Source organism: Brachycentrus maculatus, unplaced genomic scaffold (genome assembly GCF_059751285.1).
Source record: "Brachycentrus maculatus isolate JH-2025_06_01 unplaced genomic scaffold, ASM5975128v1 h1tg000196l, whole genome shotgun sequence".
NCBI lineage: Eukaryota > Metazoa > Arthropoda > Insecta > Trichoptera > Brachycentridae > Brachycentrus > Brachycentrus maculatus.
In genome coordinates, this window is record NW_028280947.1 from 1925745 (window position 1) to 1944779 (window position 19035).

Here is a 19035-nt window from a genome sequence, read left to right on the forward strand (position 1 = left end):
CTATGCAGTGCCCTATGCACCATTGGATGCGGATGAAGGTTAAAAAAGAAGAAGAAGAAGTGGTCATATTATTTGCCCTTATGTATGTACAAGTATATATAACTTGTCGCCTTCGTTCTTTGAACGACCTCAATCCCCTTAAAATATCAATCAGCCATACATTTCAAGTGCCTTTTATTTGGATGTCATTTTTTGCTGCCGCTTATAAATTAAATAACCATAAATATGACAATCAAAATGTTTCTGCAACAGTCAAAACCATACGCGGTATAATCAATTAGTTTAATTGGGTCATATGTGGACCGTTAAAAAATATTCAGTATGCACTTTTTTATTTCCGAATCGTATTTACGTCCGATGTATTATTATTATAAAACTTGTTTCCGTTGCAGTATTAAAACGGGTCAAACCGGTTGATGTTACTTTTTACGCTGTTTTCATTTGCAAATTATTAAAATAAATACATCCTGTCGGATTCTAGCGGTATTCGTATTGGAATCAAACAAAACGATGCGACAAAAAGTACCTACTGACGTTTTGCGGTATTTTTTTTTAATAAGGGGCAATCCCATGTACATAGATAGTGCCAATAAAATTCTCTCTGTTACCAGGGTCGTTTTAGATTAGGTAGGTACTTTTTATTTTTATTTTGGGTGGAGTTTTTTTTTTGTTTATGGCAAATTGAACCTTGTTTACACCGTCCAAAAATAAATAGTAGGTAATTTAAAAACCTTTCTGTATTTCAATGCGTATAAATTACTTTGTTTCTGGTCACACTTTTATTTAGTACTAATATGATTGGTTTAGGGAAAAAGGGAAAAAATTGATAGATAAAATCGAATTTGTTTTTATCCGGATTTTAAAAAAAAAAAAAAAAAAAACCTTTCTAACTAACCATATTTTGTGGACTACACGGGATTTTACCGTCCGGCAGTCCGGTTTTGAAAAATAAAGGCGACTACGACAGTTTAGCGTTATCGAATTTACGTGCACCGATCGAGCACACCGATCCAAAGAAAGAAAGACGCAAGCCAATCCAAGCCAATCATCCGTTTTATATGCTAACTGAAGTGCCGGACGGTAAAATTCCGTATAGTGCACAAACGCCCTAACGCCACTTCTTCCCAGGGGTAGGCAGGGAGAATAGAATGCGACAACAATCTGTCTTTACAAACAATATTCGCCTCTTCCACATTCATGCATCTACTTATATATACCTGCCGATTATTCCGACTCTTGATCTGACTACTTTCGAGTATTTGAAACACTTGATCATGTCGTGTGAAGTTTCCATACGCATGGTTTTATTTTTATTATTTTCTTAAACCCCGAATACTTTTATTGTGGTAACTTTCCAGCGATCTTTTTCATTCTATCCATCAATATTTACGAGTCTGATTATTGAGATCATTACCAGTTATTGTTTGTTGCCATCGGCATATGAGGTTGTCAAATTTGTACAGTTTGATCGACAAATGATCAAGATTGACGATAATGATTGACATCATCGTCAATCCAGATTATATTTGTCGATTAGAAGGAGAATTTAGGGGTAGTTTCATTCTTACGGTTATTATCGCGATAGTTTCCGGAAAAAATGTATATTCCTAGTCTTAAAAAATTTCGTCCACCTCCTCCTAGTGTTTCCGGAAAAAAATCAGCGTAGTTCGCTCGGCTACCGTACTTGAGGTCTGGGGGGGGGTCGAATAAATATAAGTGATTTTTTCACTCTAATATTTATTCAATATTACCTGGACTGGTTGGTACCTGAAGCGGAGAGCTGATCACCTTTCCTTCGTGTATTAATCATCAAGATAACACTGTGTTTATATGATGCAGTGCCCTATGCACCATCGGGTGTAGATAGGGTTAGAAGAAGAACAAATCATGGATAAGATTAACGATAATAATTGACATAATCGTCAATTTAGATTATATTTGTCAATTGGAATTTCGACTCTGGGGGTAGTTTCATTAGGATATAAAAAATACATATACGGATCGTAAGATCGCCGGTAAGTTGCGATCTTCATTGGTCTCAATCCTGTGGATCGGTGTGCAGCAACAAATGACATCTCCTTCGCCATTCTGGTCTATTTTCCTAAACCCTCTTCAGCTCCTCATACGTTGAGCAGCCCATAATAAGTTCGGATAGTAATCATTATTTTCATATTCCCCCCCTAAATAATATCAAACGCAAAACATCTCTTTGTTGGGGATACGAAGTAGTTGCATAGACAGACAGGCAGACGCGGCGGCGGACCTTCCTTTCTATTTACGTTCTGAACTTGACACACAGCGGCGAACAGCGACCAGAGGCTGACCGGGATTACTCGTTACTTGTCTCCTATATAAAACTGTCGAGAGAAATAATAAAGTATCGAACACCCATGCGAAGAGCCGTCGGCCTTGCGTCTCGGCTCTCGGTTCAAACTGGCTGACTGGCATTATGTCGTGCGATTATCCATTTGTCGTCCGTAATGATTTTCATTCGGCGCGCGGCCGACAGAGAACACCTACCATTTAAGATTCCTCCGGCCCGTGCTGTTGCAGTGTTATTTTTACTTTCGTTGGCGCTCGCACGCGTTCGCTTTCGCTCCTCCCCTCGCTAAAAATAACATTTTTAATTTCGCCATATGGGTAGGTGCCCGCTCGCATTCAAGTAGGCGCCGGCGGCGGTGTTAACAGCCATAAAAAATAAAAGTCCCGCTATGGAATAAGAACAAACGTCAATTTTGAATCGGAGGCAATCGACATTGCGTTTGTTTTTATATCGTAAAATTTTAACCTGTACATATTGTGATAGTTGAAAAATGATTATTTTGTGAGGTCGCCAAGAGCCCAGATGTCGCTGATTTATTCTAGGTCGCGCCCCGAGGTGGGTTTATTTTACATTTTAATAACTATTCTTTTATATTACCTATTTATTATTTGTCTGTCAATTAGTCGTCAGGCCGCAGGTGGATGTATGTCACCGCTGTTGTCGTCATTGCCTAGGTCGTTATTTAAACATAAATTTGATTTGATCACGTATCACGCGGAGTGCATTTTATATTTAAAAATAATATCATTGCTTTCCCGATCTATTTCGAGCGCAGTCTATTTTAGAAGCGAAAGATACATCACGGCACATAAACATAGAATTTTACATAGAAATTTTAGCACGAAAAATGTAATTAATCACATAAAAACACGTTTTAAGTTGTGTTTTGTCGCCGGTTTCTTGCGTGTCAACTTAGATAATAAATATTTCATCTTTTTTACTAAAGATCGCACGCTCGTGACCACGTACAAACGCAGTTGTTTGATAATAAAAAGGAATACGCCGCGCAAAACCAAGACAGTAGGTTTGCGACTAAAATTTACCACTTGCAGTTAATGACATTACTAATTCCTCGTATCGTGGGACGAACTTCTCCGTTTTCTTGATATACATATGTGTACTATTTGTTTATATTTTATCGTTGAGCAAACATTAGGTTGTAATTCAGCACTCCCGTGTAGATTTTGCGTGATTACTCAGACAGCTGCTATTTTATTCACACGGAATTCACCACGACAATACAATGCGTTTAAATGTAAATAAATAAATGAAATAAAGGTGATTTTTTGCCTTATTTACATAGACGTATACAAATCCTGTCGATGTTTTGTGCGTCATCGCAAATAAACACGTTTTGTTTTATTCATACATGCTACAGCTGAATAATAATTAACGTAGCGGAAAAACGGACAATCATTTGTTTTATTTTTATGTTGCCAGTAAATAGTGATTTTTTAATAATTTTTCATTCCGAGATTTTTTTGCAAATTCGTTGTATGTTAGGTAATTTTTATTAAACCTTATTTTCATGGCAAATCATAATTACTGTAGATTAATTTTTAGACATAATTTTATATTCTTCCTTGTTTTAAATGTATTTTTTTACTCGCGACTTGAATTTGGTTAGGTTAGGTTATACTGTCGTTTTAAATTCTGAATGTTTTTTTTTACTGCTATTTGTATTCGGTTTGGTTAGGTTAGGTCAACTGGTGTTTTGAATTTCAAAAGATTTTTTCCGTGAGTTGGATGAGGGTGGGTCTCTTGTTGGAATCCAACTGGATTGTACATCAAATATTATTTTTAGAAGGCCTACCTATCTAAATTTTGAACCGAAAATTGTTAATGGGAAAAAGAATTGACAGATTTGGTTAAAATCAAAGCTTTGTCAATACCACAAAAGAAAAATAGTAAAAATTATCTCCCACTTTTAGAAATACTGACGTAAGTGAAGGAGCCTAGGGTGAAGCCCGTTACTGCTATATGGGAAAGGAAATAGAGGAGGAATATTAAATATTACAGAAGAGAAAGTTAAGAGTAACAGCTATAGGGTACTCGGGGCTTTATAACTTGCGCATTTTTTTTATATTTACTTAAATTCTATACATTTATTTAAAAGAACAATTATGAACATATTTAAAATATTTTTTGCAGACACCCACCAAGCCACCTTGTGTGTCTTGTCGGTGGAGTTCTTTTTACATACATTTTTCATTGTTTTTATCCATTTTAACCTAATATACACACAAAAAAGAGAGAGAAAATTTTAAAATATAAACTATTTTACGATTTTCATAGAATTAACTCTTGATCATTTGCCCATTCCTTTATTTTGCCTTAGTTCCATATTTTATTTTGACCTCTAACCTCCGTCGGCAACAAATTTAAAATGTTTGGAACGATACATTGCAGTGTTGGACTCCCATATTTATTGTTAATTCTTGGGACTATCAATCCTTCGTTGTGGGTAAATCGTGTATCATGGTTGTGTACTAGAAGATTTTGATATTTTTTCTGGTTTGTTGTATTATGAATGATACGGTTGCACTGCACTACCTCCCAGTTGAGTGCTCGTCATTGCACGGGCGGCTGCTTGTTAGTGTTGCCATTATATTCAATCAAGCCGACGTTTGCAATATGTGAATTAAAATACGCCAATTGAAACGAGTGCTGCAATCAAATTTATCAATTTGTATGTCTCAATATTAAGGGGTACCTATTTATAGAACGGCCGACAGAATTGTCTAAAGACTAATTCCTAATTTGATGGACACTGAAGTGACAGTTTTAGGCTGTTAAATTTTTCAATATTCAGGCTCTTGAAAATCCATATTTTCACAATGATTTTTCTCTGTGTCAAATACATGTGTAGAATGTTTAAGCAATTTTATTATCGCTTTATTCTACGAAGAATTTGTAAAAATTCATTTATTCGATCAAGTTAGCAAATTAGTTTGAAGAAAGTATTTCAAACACGAAATAGTTTCAATACAAAGTATTTCATACTTGAAATAGTTTAAATACAAAGTATTTACAATTTAAAGTTTATCATACTCAATAGTTTCAATACAAGGTATTTACAATACAATGTACTTCATACACAAAATAGTTTCAATACAAAGTATTTCATACTTGAAATAGTTTGAATACAAAGTATTTACAATTTAAAGTATATCATACTCAATAGTTTCAATACAAGGTATTTACAATACAATGTATTTCATACACAAAATAGTTTCAATACAAAGTATTTACAGTTTAAATTATTTCATACTCGAAATAGTTTCAATACAAAGTATTTACCAGAATACTTCGCTAAACTGGCAATACACAATGGAGTCCTAGTTCTAATCCCAATGTATTGAAGTGAAGCATGGAGTTGGCAAAAGAAGGATGAAAGTAGACTAAATGCGGTCAAAATGCGTTCTTTCAGATGAATGCAAAACGTTGCATGATAGATGTTCGAATGGTGATGTAAGGAAAGAATGTAAGGCTGAAGCATTATCGATAAAATTATAAAAGGCGTGTTGAGATGGTTTGGGCATGTGAATCGAATGAGTGAAGAAAGGATAGTAAAACAAATTTATGAGATAAATAAGGTTGATGATACGAGCAGAGGAAGACCGAGGAAAACTTGGCATGATTAAGTATTTCAAAATACTTGGGCGTGGTCAGGTCAAGAGTCGGAGTAATCTACGGTTATGTAATAGGAGGTGCATGAATGTGGAAAAGGCAAAGATTGTGCGCATTCTATTCTCTCTGCCTACCTCTGCAGCGAAGCAGCTGTTTAGTTAGTTTTAGTCAGTTATACTTTGTATTGAAGCATCACACATACTGTCTCAGAATTTTTTCATTTAATTTACTTTCAACGAATTCAATACAGCCACAACAAAAAAGATTTCCATATTATTTTTTGACATCTCATCAAAGATGAAGAAGAATATGGAAGTCTGGGCATTTACGGGGCTTACGACCGTCATAGGCTGGTTTAAGTGATCACTTTACACACGTGTAACATTCACCAATTCTACCCATTATTGACAACCACACTACTCAAATTCTTGGAAGTTCTATATATATGAACCAATTTAGAAACCTTGTTCATGAATCACTAGAACTTCACTAGAGACATCTAGAGACAAGTATTTGGACACACTCAAAATGTTGTAAAAAGATTTCCCTTTAAATTGCATAGTTCTGTTGGATTCATTATGGCCTTAATCTCAACAATAGAATTCATCGAGCATCCGATTGCGCTTGTCACCTCACGCCCGATTATTATTATTTTTTTTTTTAAGGAAATGTATTGAAAACAAATTCTAAAACTACACTAAGACCTAACTGTGTGTCGTAGATACATTCCAAAATATCAAGACGCAAATTGAAACAACGCAAAGTGAATTGCTATTTTCTCTTGGAAATCATATAAACATCAAAGAAAGCGAAAATGAGTCTTAATTCAGTAACAACGCAATGCGAGGTCTGAACTTAGTTTTCAATAACTCTTTTCTTTATAAAAATATATATTTATTTAGGCAAAAAAAATATTTTTAGATTTATTATTCTAGATTTCAGAGTCACTTGGACGTAAGATAATTCAAATACTCCGCTTCAGATACCAGTACACTGTAATATTAAATAAATATCAGAGTGAAAAAATACTTATATTTATTTAAACCCTCCTCGGAATCGAACCCGGGACCTCCGGCATGGTAGTCAAATATTCTTACCACTACACTATGGAGGCAGATAGAGTAAAGTTGTAAGATTATCATTTTCAATAAGGACCATTATTCTAAAGTAATCTCTAAATTTCACAGGTAAATAGTCCTGTAAATTTGAATAAACTATACGTAGATACCTTAAAACGGAACCAAGTCTAGTATAAGGTATTTTATTATTTTACTACATATTACCTATTAATCTTGTTTTAATAGTATTAAGTTCAAACTACATAGGAGCTACAAGCACGTAATCCTGTCAAATTTAATTTATTAGCTATAATTATAAAACTTGTATCCTTCTTAGAATTTTAACCTACCAATGGTTATGCAGATTGGGAGGACGGTGTCTACTCAATCGTATATCCTTGTGTATTGACTTCTCAATCCCGCATTCATTGTTTTCCCGCATTCATAGTTTATTTCAATAGGTCCCTTTAAAAACGATAGATTGAGGTTTCACTGTATATATCTTCTTTGGCCATCTGTCCTCTACTGTTGGACCATCTATTTTGAGGTCTTCCGACATCTTTCTTACTCTCCCAAGGTCTCCATCTTGAAGGTTTGGGTCCATGTCTTGCAACACTTCCATAATTACATTATTAAGGTTTCTAGATTCAAGGTTTGTAAGAGAACCTGTATAAAGTGAGTGTTTGTTGAATTTCGGTAACGGTGTTGGTGTGCGCAGGTGCTGTCTATGAGCGATGAGCTCCGACGGGCGCTCTACTCTTCGGGAGCATCGGTGGACCTGGAATTCAGTCCCCCGGACCTCATCGGCGCCACCGAGATCCTCACCATGGAGCACAGGTACCACTCCGCCCCTGCCCTGCACTCCTATACTCATCCACTAATGGCCCGAGATCTGTGCTGGGCCTGCTCGCCCGCAGATTGGACAGTCCATTAATCCCTTGGACCAGATATTCCATTTCTGTGTTGCGCAGTTTTATTTTCTATCAGAACATTATTTATTTATTTATTGTAACTGCAGACAGTTGGTAGAATTCCATTTTGTATTGTTGGGTAATATATCCAAAATTAAACCAGGTTTATTGGATTGAATTCTACATTATTTATGTATATGTTAATATGTGACGCGTTTCGTCTTAATAAGACGAAACGCGTCACATATTAACATATACATAAATAAATGTAGAATTCAATCCAATAAACCTTGTTTAATTTTGGATATATTATTCTTTTTTTGTCTTGCTGACAGAAAATAAAACTTCGCAAACATCGCAAATATGCCATTGCTTTGGAATTTATTTCATAATTCACAAAATTACAAATTACAATAATGTGCCCTCAGTGAGATTTCCCATACCGAGGGTATATTTTACAATATTTATTTATAAAAGTATATGAAAGAAAATTGTTTACAGCACGCAATCAAATACGACATGGCCGAATGATGTGACCTATTTCAGATCTACTCATTTCTCTACCATTCCAATATCCATTTATGAAAGTTTTTTTTTTTTAATATTCAGTTTCTATTTTTAATGATTTTATGGATAATGGAAACAGGTTGTACAACTTTTTTGTATGATTATCAAAGTTCTTTTGACCAAAAGAGATATGTGTTAGGTTTTGTTTGATGTGTTTCTGTGTTTCGGATCTTGTAGTTCTATGTACGTTACCACAAAGTGTTAAATAACACTACAACTTGCAACCGGTCATTTTGACCTTTGAGATTACAATAATAACTTTTTTAGTTTATCTTGAGAGAACTCAACCTTTTTGACTTTGGATCAGTGGTCACCAACCTGTTTGAGAATGAGGCCATATTGTTTTTTTTTAATCTGATGAAAAATAAATTCTTATTCCGACATCCAATAGTACAGACATCAATAGTCAGGTAGAGGAAAGGTAATTGAAATGGTATAGGCACATAGGTCGCAGAGAACCTGATCATATTGTGAATCAGACAATCGCGTAGATCTTCCTCGAATGTTATCTAGAAAAATACCAAAGAACTCTTGGATGCTACAGAAAGAAAACACAATTCGAAGGCATGGCTTAGGTGACGTTACCCATGATAGAAGGAGGAAGAAGACGATTCCAAATACTCAACTTTTTTTTAATTTTGGGTCTACTGGTTTCTACCTAACTAAATTGTGATTGACGAATTGAAATAAAGCTTCCTTGAATTCAAAACCAAATAACAAAATTCTATAAAATTAATATATCTGTTTTTCCTGGCTCCATTCCAACTTATTGTCTTTGCAGACTGTTGGGGCCAGCTCTCCTCATCCTCAGGTTGTAGGTCCTTCTATCATATACAACGTCACCTTGGCCATGCCTTTGAATCGTGTTATCTTCCTGTAGCATCCATTAATTTTTTGGTCTTCCTCTAGATGTCTTTCGAGGAAGATCCGTGGCGATCGCCTGGTTTACAATATGTTCAGGTTCTCTATGTTCTTCGTGCCCATACCATCTCAATTGCCTTTCCTCTACCTTACTATTGATGCCTGTTACACCCAGACTTCCACGAATGCGTGAACTCTTTATTTTGCCTCTAAGGGACACTCCAGCTGACCATCTAAGCATTCGCATTTCAGCAGTTTCTAGTTGCCTAGAGTAGGTGTGTTATATAATACATCGTCCAGCATTCACAGCCATAGAGGAGTGCGGGTCTGACAATTGTTTGGTAAACTTTTCCCTTTAGCTTGACTAGCATTTTTATGAAATCAATATATCCTTTATATGCAGAAATAGGGAATTTTCAGAGGCCATATGTTGGTGACCACTGCTTTAGATCATTTGACTGGTAATCCCTAATCGTAATGTGCAAATTCATTTTTAAACTGTAAACACTTCATGGTTTCAATCAATTATTCAATAAGTACCTACATGTCTGCAAGTTCTAGTGTTAATAGTCTGTAATATAAAATTAAAGAATACATTAGATGTGAGATAAGGAAAATAAGAGATATTTTTTATTGAGGAACAAAGGTCATCTATTGAGATGTAGATTGAGACAGTGTATTATAGAGACTACATTTTAGAGACTACAAGATTTTAAAAAATGTCCGCCTCCGTGGTGTAATGATTAGTGTGTTAAGCTACCGTACTAGATGTCCCCGGTTCGATCCCCAATTTTCATTCATTTTAAATATTAAAATCAAACACTGATTTGCGTCTTCTAATTAGTGGACTCAAATCAGTGTTTGATTCTAATATTTAAAATACAAATGGAGTTCTACAATTTAAAAGCAAAATTGATAAATAATTTTCTTTCATATAATTTTATAAATAAATATTTTTAAATGCCCTTGGCACAGGAGAATTCAGTAATTCAGGTTTGGATATTGTAATTTGTATGTGTTTGATGTGAAATAAAAATAAATATTTTATGTAATGTAATTTTATGTTATGTGTTAAATCAACACTGTTTTTTTTTCACTAAGTTGTATTTTATTCTTAAAAAATCATATAAAAAAAAAAAATTGTGATAATTGTTTCGCCTAGTTATGGCATTCAAATGCCAAAACTAGGCGAAACAGTTTGTTTATTACAAAATTAATTTGTATATATTTTTTTAACAATAAAGTACATCTTAGTAGTCTCAAAAAATCAGTGTTTGATTTAACATTTAATTAATAAATTAAAATGGAGTTCTACAAATTAAACGCCAAATCTATAAATAAAATAGATACTAATGAATATGTCGCTTATGTGTACAAGCTCCTTGTGATAAAATCTGTTTGTATTTGAAAAATTTTAATTCATCAACTCATTGTCAGTAATTGACTTATCGTATTGTTCCCTCCCAGAGAGAAGTTGTGCAGTCACCTCCCGGCTAGAGCGCAGGGCTACATGTGGTCGCTGGTGTTCTCCAGCAGCCTCCACGGCTTCTCCCTCAACTCCCTCTACCGCAAGATGCAGCGCGTGGACAGCCCCCTGCTGCTCATCATCCAGGACACGGAGAACAATGTGAGTACAGCCCCGGCAGTGAGAGGGAACATTCGTTTGATAATGCCCTAACAAGGCGAAACAATTGTCGCGATATTAATTTTTTATGTGTTTTTGTTAATGAAATACAACTTAGTAGACTCAAAAAATCTGTGTTTGATTTAAAATTAATACATAAATCAAAATGGAGTTCTACAAATTAAACGCCAAATCAATAAATAAATAAATTTAAAGGCGAAGCCATTCCGCTCAATATCATCAATCCGTAAAAGTGTCGCAGGCTAATTGATATTTTATCACGTTTTATTAGTTTTGTCTGCCACCGTAATGTAATGGTCAGCACCCTCGGCTACTGTTCTGGAGGTCCCGGGTTTGATTCCCAGGGGGGGTCAAATAAAGTGATATTTTCACTCTAATATTTATTCAATATTACCCTGGACTGGTGCCTGGATCGGAGGGCTGACCACCTTTCCTTCATGTGTAAGCGATCAAGATAACACAGTGTTTATATGATGTAGTGCCCTATGCACCATCAGGTGCGGATAAAAGTTTGTAGAAGATGTATGAGACGCATCGATTGAAATCCTATCGATGGTTGAACTTCTTCTGAATTGAAGTTGATGTTGGAATTTTATCCAGTTCTTTTCTGAACAATGCTGCACCTTCATGAGTGGAAATTGTTAACTAATAAATATTAAACATGTTATAATATAGCTATAATTTTCAGTATAATATGTATTATACTGAAAATGTGTATTATAAAATTGAAAATGTGTGTTGAAAACATGTGTCATATTATACTGTAGTAAAATTAGCGTCTACTGACTCCCTTTGCTACATATTAAAGCAATTCACGCAGCGCATGCGCATAGACTGACATATCGCTCACTCCTTTCAAGAACGTCATAAATCAAAATACTTGATTTTTCAGGAGAACGTTTTTAATGTTTAAAAATATAATACAATGTATTAAAAATAAATATCAAGCCACTTATTGAACTTTTTACTGTGCAACAGATCTTTTTAGGTAAAACCTGAAGGTTTTTCCATTTGAAAAATATTTAGTTTATTTAAAAAAATAATTAAACAATACCTTTTCTTCAAAATGCAAAAACAACACTTTCTGCCCTGTTCCGGGTAAATATTAAGTAAAAAAATATGCCTCTTTTGCTGAGATATAGTGCATCTTCTGGGCATTCCGAAAACATGCTTAACTGAAAATTGACAATTTTTGATTTATGACGTTCTTGAAAGGACTGAGCAATATGACGTATGCGACAGAAAGATTCTTCCGCTCTTTCTTTTCAATTGCCGGTTGAATTAGGAGAAAGGAAAGTCGTTCACTTTTTTATCTAGTCAAGGCTGATTTGCTCTTTCGCATCTAAAAAAGTTTCACCAAAAAAAAAACATATTTATGTAATTTTTGCAGAAAACTTCCTTCTCGTTACAAATTTCAAGTGTTTTCCTTCATCTCCAGGTGTTTGGGGCCCTCACATCTTGCGCCCTGCATCCTTCGGAGCACTTCTACGGCACGGGCGAGTCCTTCCTGTACTCGTTCAACGCCCTGCCGCCGCCGCCGCCACCCGGGCGCGTGCCTCCGCCGCCTCCCGCGCCCCCCGCGCGCCCCGCGGCCCCCGAGGAGGGCGGCGACGCGCCCGAGCCGGGGGCCACCTCCCCGCCGCGCGAGGAGCGCGGCTTCCGCGTCTGGCAGTGGACCGGCGACAACCTGTACTTCATAAGGGGCAGCAATGATAATATCTCCATCGGGGCCGGAGAGTGAGTGTTACTTTGGATAATAATAATAATAATAAATCTTTATTCCAGCTTGACTAAGTGGTGGGTGCAATACTTAGTCAGCCATATATGTTTTACAACATTTTTTATACAATGAAATTAAAATAATAAACAAATCGTAGTCATACAGGAGAAAGTGACCAAGTGTATTTTTTACAAAAACATCATCATTGACTCTTTGATATCTTACAAGCTTAATATTGCCCTGAAAAAATCCCAAAGGATTTTAAACTTAAAAAAGCGAAAGAAAAAAAAAAAATATTTGGAGAGATGTAGATGAAGATTAGCTCGCTGGCTGGACATGCGGCAGCACTGTGCTCCAGTGCCGCCACATGTCCAGCCCCCATCTGTGCTCCACAAGCCGCTTTATGATGAGGTTGGAGCTCTTCATCAGCCTCTCCCGGAAGCCCGGCACTCGGTGCCTTAACAGGCCATCCCAATGTGGTAGGCGTGCTGTGGCAAACATACCACTCGCGCTGCAGTGTCGGGGTAACTTCATTAAAGCTCATAATATGTATAACGCCACTTTTGTAAAATATTCATAATAAACTAACTAACTAACTAACCATCACGCCGCTTCCCCGCAGGGGTAGGCAGAGAGAATCGAACGCCACACCACTCTGTCTTTGCAAACATTCTTTGCCTCTTCTACATTCATGCATCTCCTCATACATACTCGACGATTATTACGACTCCTGACCCGGCCGCTTTCAAGTATTTGACATACCTGATTGTGCCAAGTTTTCCTCGGTCGTCCTCTGCTTCTTTTTCCAACTACATTCGCCTCATAAATTTGTTTGACCGTTCTTTCTTCACTCATACGCTCCACATGTCCAAACCATCTCAACACACCTTTCTTAATTTTATCGATAATGCTTATCTCAGCCTTACATTCTTTCCTTATTTCATCATTCGACGTCTATCAAACATCGTTTTGCCACACATTCGTCTGAGCGATCGCATTTCGACTGCATTCAGTCTACTTTCATCCTTCTTTTGCCAACTCCATGCTTCGCTTCCATACATAAGGGTTGGAACCAGAACTCCATTGTGTACTGCCAGTTTAGCTTCCGCTGATAGATTTTTATTTGCTAAAACTGATTTTAGTGCACCATTCACTCTGTTCCCAGCATTCGCTCTCCTTTCTATGTCTTTATCAATCTTTCCATCCCTAGAAAACATACTACCCAAATATATGAAATCATCTACCTGTTCCAAAATCTCCCCATTTCCAAATATTTTACACTCAGATCTACATTCATCTCTTTCAAAAACCATGATTTTGGATTTGCTAACATTCATCAATAAATCACTATTCAATATTCATAATAAGGGCGCTTATTCAGATAAAGATTATGAAATGAAAATGATAATGATAAATACGTTTATAAAGGTGGGGACTGACCGGAGCATTTCGTCGTAATGTAACGTCGCTCGCGGCGAGCATCCGACTATGGATGGAGCACTCAGAACGCTGTATTGACTATACGAATGTTCGCATCGTATTGTGTTTAGTTACGACGAAATGGTTTATACTGGGTAACCAAAATAAAGACTTTATTGCAAAAGTTTCTGTAAAAACAAACGATTTATTTCATATATTAACTTATATTACTAAGCAGAAACTCTTATATTAGTATGTGAGATCCGAATCCTGGATTATAATCACACACATGAGAAACACCAGAAAATACCATTTTCATTTTTATTATTTAAGTTTATAATTTGACCAGACAATTTATTTACAACATTTTGAGTGTGTCCAAATACTTGTTCACAAAATCTGGATTATCTCCAATTACAGGAGTTATTTTCATATTATTTTTGACATCTTATCAAAGATGAAGAAGAATATGGAAGTCTGGGCATTTACGGGGCTGACGACCGTCATCGGCTGGTTTAAGTGATCACTTTACACACGTGTAACATTCACCAATTCTACCCATTATTGACAACCACACTACTCAAATTCTTGGAAGTTCTATATATATGAACCAATTTAGAAACCTTGTTCTTGAATCACTAGAACTTCACTAGAGACATCTGTTGGTGAGATGTAAAGAAGCTTTTTACTAAGCAGAAACTCTTATATTAGTATGTGAGATCCGAATCCTGGATTATAATCACACACATGAAAAAAGCCAGAAAATACCATTTTCATTTTTATTATTTACTCTTAAACATTATCTGTTCAACAATAGATTCACTTACCTGTAAAAACAAACGAAACAACATTAAAAGTCCTGATTTCAAGTTTCTTTCTATCAATATTATAACACGCTACTCTCGTTTTATTGTTCCAATCCCGATAAGCCTGACAGTCGTCCCAGTCACATCTTACGTAATATTTTATAAGCTTTGGCGCTTTACCAATACAGCGCCAAAATTCAAACTTAAGAAAATCACTTTGTATATGAATGATGTGTTTTCTTTACATGTATATTTGCACATTTCGAACGGGTGTTTTTTTTTATGCCTGCGAACCGCTGACGATGGGATTTAATAACTGTTAATTAACATGTAGTTCAGACCTTAAAAAAGAGATTGGTACATAATATTCATATAAAAACATTGAATAATTCCTTCTTTTTTGACTTTGAAATTAGAACGGCGCAGAAGGTAAAAATGCACTTCTCGTCCTTAAGCATGAATCGACCAAACGGGTAGAAATACCTTTCCAGTCCGTAGTATGTTAACACATTGTTGTTTGGCGGTTTTTTCATTAACTCCGACGCTAATTATGCTCAGACAGTCTGCCACCCAACTCTCAGTATACTGATCACATTCATTCATTTGAACCCTGATCCACACCCCAATGGTGAATAGGGCACTGATTTCAAAGGTGATCAGCCCTCCGCTTCAGGTACCAGTCCAGGTTAATATTGAATGAATATTAGAGTGAAAAAAATCACTTATTTTTATTTGACTCCCCCTGGGAATCGAACCCGGGACCTCTAGAACGGTAGCCAAGCGTGCTGACCATTACACTAAATTCCCATCGGTTGTCAGGCGGTTCCTTTCTCAAGACTAATTAATAATAAAAACTATGTATTTAACAAAAATTAAAATATTTTGGCCTGGGTAAGAATACACAAATATGTGCACTCCGTAAACTATATGTTTAGAATTAATTTAGAAGATAGGAGTGCAATTGTTTCCAGATTGACCCTATAAAATGCATCATTTAGTCAACCAGGCTACAGCTGAATGAAATGAGACACCCTGTTGATGATAATTTGTTTCAATTCCAGTGGCAAATTTGGTCTCTGGCTGGACGGAGACCTGTACCAGGGGAGGACCCAGTCCTGCACCACGTACGGCAACGAGCCCCTCTCCACTCGCGAGGACTTCATCGTCAAGATACTAGAGTGCTGGGCCTTCATATAGGGACACGGGCTTCCCACAGGACAACCGGCTAGAGACAACACCCAAACCAGACCTCCAGTAGTCAGCAGCGGGGCGACCGGCCCGTAGAAGGGTCGTACAACGCTTGTAGAGACGGCCAGACTCCCCAATATAGGGGGGTCCTCGCTCCTTCCTGTTCTCCCGTCATCGAATACCACTCTGCATATTGCCGTTTTAGTGTCAAAGGTGTCTCAACACAAAAGATCGGAACTAAAACAACAGCAAGAATTACAACGGCAACACCAAATTATGTGTCTTTGATATGGGCATGTGAATTCATCTGGGCAACTTTTTATCGTGGCTTTTATAAGCAGTGTCACTTTCATTCAACTAATGATGTAAAGATATCGTAAACGTTTGCGTGTTGCCGTAGTTAGTTTTCTTTATTTTTCGGAAGTAGTTCCAGAGGTAATGGCGGCAATTTGAACCCCCGAGCGGTATTCGTACGATATGTGTCGCTACCGAAACTCGTATCACTACTACATTTAACTGTCGACCGCCTTGTTTGCGGAAAATTCATTTTCCTCAAGTGGCAAGTCACCCTACATCAAATGTAAGTATTTTTGTACCGGGATATCATCATCCGCCTACCGACAATATTTGACCAAGTTCAGTATATCGGCATTTCGCCTCTTGGTAGACGCAAGAAATTAATCAACGTCGCATTGCATTTCGTCACGAAAAGTGTGGCGCGTTGACGAAGTTTAACAGTGGGTAAATAAATGTATCAGAAATTAATAGAATTTCCCGATTTGTTCAATGTGCCGAGTGTTGCTGATATTTGTAACGCCGCCTTTCCGTTACATTATAGTTTGTTACAAATGCAGAGTAGCCGAAGTAGCCTTCGATTGTTTTGTCCGAAGGATATCGATTCATATCTGTGACGATTTTCGCCGATGATGTCTTAATTTTGACCGTTGTTAGTCCTTATTTTATTTATTTCCGATATAGAAGGCAGTGAATTTTCTTGCGGGCGTTGTATCGCGGGATCCAAATAGTGTTTTCGATTGGAATCTGTTCTTTTAATAAAAAAGGTTTTAGTCATATTGTTAGCCAAAAAAAAGGATATTGCGTAAAATTAATATTTGTTATCGGTAGTTTTATGTGATAAGTATATATATATTGTTAAATACCGCGGGCTGGCAGGACGCAACTCATTGCGCTTTTTACACACGCAGATGGAGAAAATTCTCTCGTACGTAGCCGGGAGGATCGTGAACTTTCTGAGCGAGGCTAGCTTTAATAGCGGATTCCATCAGCAACAAATGTAATTATTTTACTAATTCCGTTTTGCGGAAATTCCGCTCGTTTGACTCTGAACGCCGAAGCAGAAAATGTACTCTGCGAAAGGTCTTTACGTTCTAAATGTTGGTCTCTAACCCGATGGTGCGTAGGGCACTGCATATCATAGACGCGGTGTTTTCTTTATCATAGGTGATCAGTGTGCTTCAAATCCAGTCTAGGATGACGTTCAATTTATATAGAAGTCAAGAATCACTCTAATTCATTTTGGCCCTCTTGGGAATCGAACCCGGGACTCTAACCGCCGCGCTGCAGAGGCGGACTCGTGCGGAATTTGTAAAATAATTTGTAGCATGAAAGATGGGCTGTTTTGCGCAAATAGTTAATGTTTGTAATACCGGTTGTCAGTAATTTGCCTTGTAATAAAAACATTGTCAATTTTAGTCACTTTAATTATTGTACTAGGAGTAAGATCACTGTTTTGGTAACTCTTTCTCTCTCCAACCCCTGACTGCGCCAGCCTCTAAATCTCCCCCCTCACTCTGCAGAGAATAAGCCTATCACTCTTCTAATGCCTCTCCGGTTATTGGATTTTATGTTTTAACGTAGCGGAGTTTTAACTATTTTTAATGAATGAATATTTGTGCCATTCTGTCCTTACCAAATGTGTTCATTTAGATTGTTTTCAATTTTGCCTACTTCTGAATCCGTTCTGTAGCACTTTGGTTCAGTTTGCTTGCAGCAATCGCTTTTCTCCTCAGTTGATGAACACTTTGTGATAAATACCCTTTCCATTGCGACCCGTCGTGTTGCCCTCCCGATGGCGCCTCCTGAATATATTCCTTTTGTAAAAAAAAAAAACAAATTGTCTAACAATACTAAATGTAATTTTCGAAGGTTGGAAAGATATTATTAAATGTAATTTATTGCCTAGTGTTATTTTATTTGTAAGTTTTTCTTGAATATTCCCCCCCGGTTTGGTTTTGCGCACTCGAAGACGGCTCGAATCTGTCGGCCCGGAGCGCTCGTTCTCGTTCACTCGATCCCGCTTCTCCGTGTCGCGACGATCCGCGAGCACTCGCAAACGGCAACTCGAAAGGGAATATACCGAGCACATTGTCATGTTTATCTAATAACGGTTATCTAATAATGATTATTGTGTAGGTAGCGCCGTAGTCACGTAAAGAGTATTTGGTTGGACGTGTATAACTGAGCTACACATTGGATACAGGTGATTTGGAGGTATTCAGCATGTCTCGCGCGTCTGGTAGCACCACCACTCGGACTCTGCTTTCACTCGGACTCCGTTTTCACTCGGACTCCATTTTCACTCGGACTCCGTTTTCACTCGGACTCCGTTTTCACTCGGACTCCGTTTTCACTCGGACTCCGTTTTCACTCGGACTCCGTTTTCACTCGGACTCCGTTTTCACTCGGACTCCATTTTGAGTCGCGGGTCGCAGGGAGTCGCGCGATCCCGAGACGTCGCGAGAGAGATATGTCTTATAGTGAAATAATTTTAGCCAACCACATTACGCTTCTTATAGAGAGACTCATTGTTATTATGAATTAGTTGTTAAAAGTGTATAACTGTTTTATGTATTAATTATGATTAAGAATTTACCCGTATATTATATA

General features: G+C 37.0%; 1 protein-coding gene and 1 long non-coding RNA gene across 25 annotated transcripts in view; both read left to right on the forward strand.

The window, feature by feature from the left end:
- The window catches only part of mtd (TLD domain-containing protein mustard), a 315010-nt gene extending 296748 nt beyond the window's left edge, over nucleotides 1-18262 (forward strand). For 22 of the 24 annotated variants that reach the window (XM_088263104.1, XM_088263106.1, XM_088263103.1 and 19 more), the window contains 4 exons: nucleotides 7730-7848; nucleotides 10818-10977; nucleotides 12434-12732; nucleotides 16002-18262. In XM_088263104.1, the coding sequence (XP_088119230.1) occupies nucleotides 7730-7848; nucleotides 10818-10977; nucleotides 12434-12732; nucleotides 16002-16137 (714 nt within the window). In that variant the 3' untranslated portion in view covers nucleotides 16138-18262. Of the gene's footprint in view, nucleotides 1-2551; nucleotides 2879-3710; nucleotides 3827-7729; nucleotides 7849-10817; nucleotides 10978-12433; nucleotides 12733-16001 lie in introns of those variants that run through there. The other 2 variants (XM_088263117.1, XM_088263118.1) reach the window with 2 other exon arrangements.
- Nucleotides 3883-4228, forward strand: LOC148307614 (uncharacterized). The gene is made up of 2 exons (XR_015837809.1): nucleotides 3883-3950; nucleotides 4020-4228. It is a non-coding gene; the product is annotated as an uncharacterized LOC148307614 (long non-coding RNA).
- Nucleotides 18263-19035: the final 773 nt, after the last annotated feature.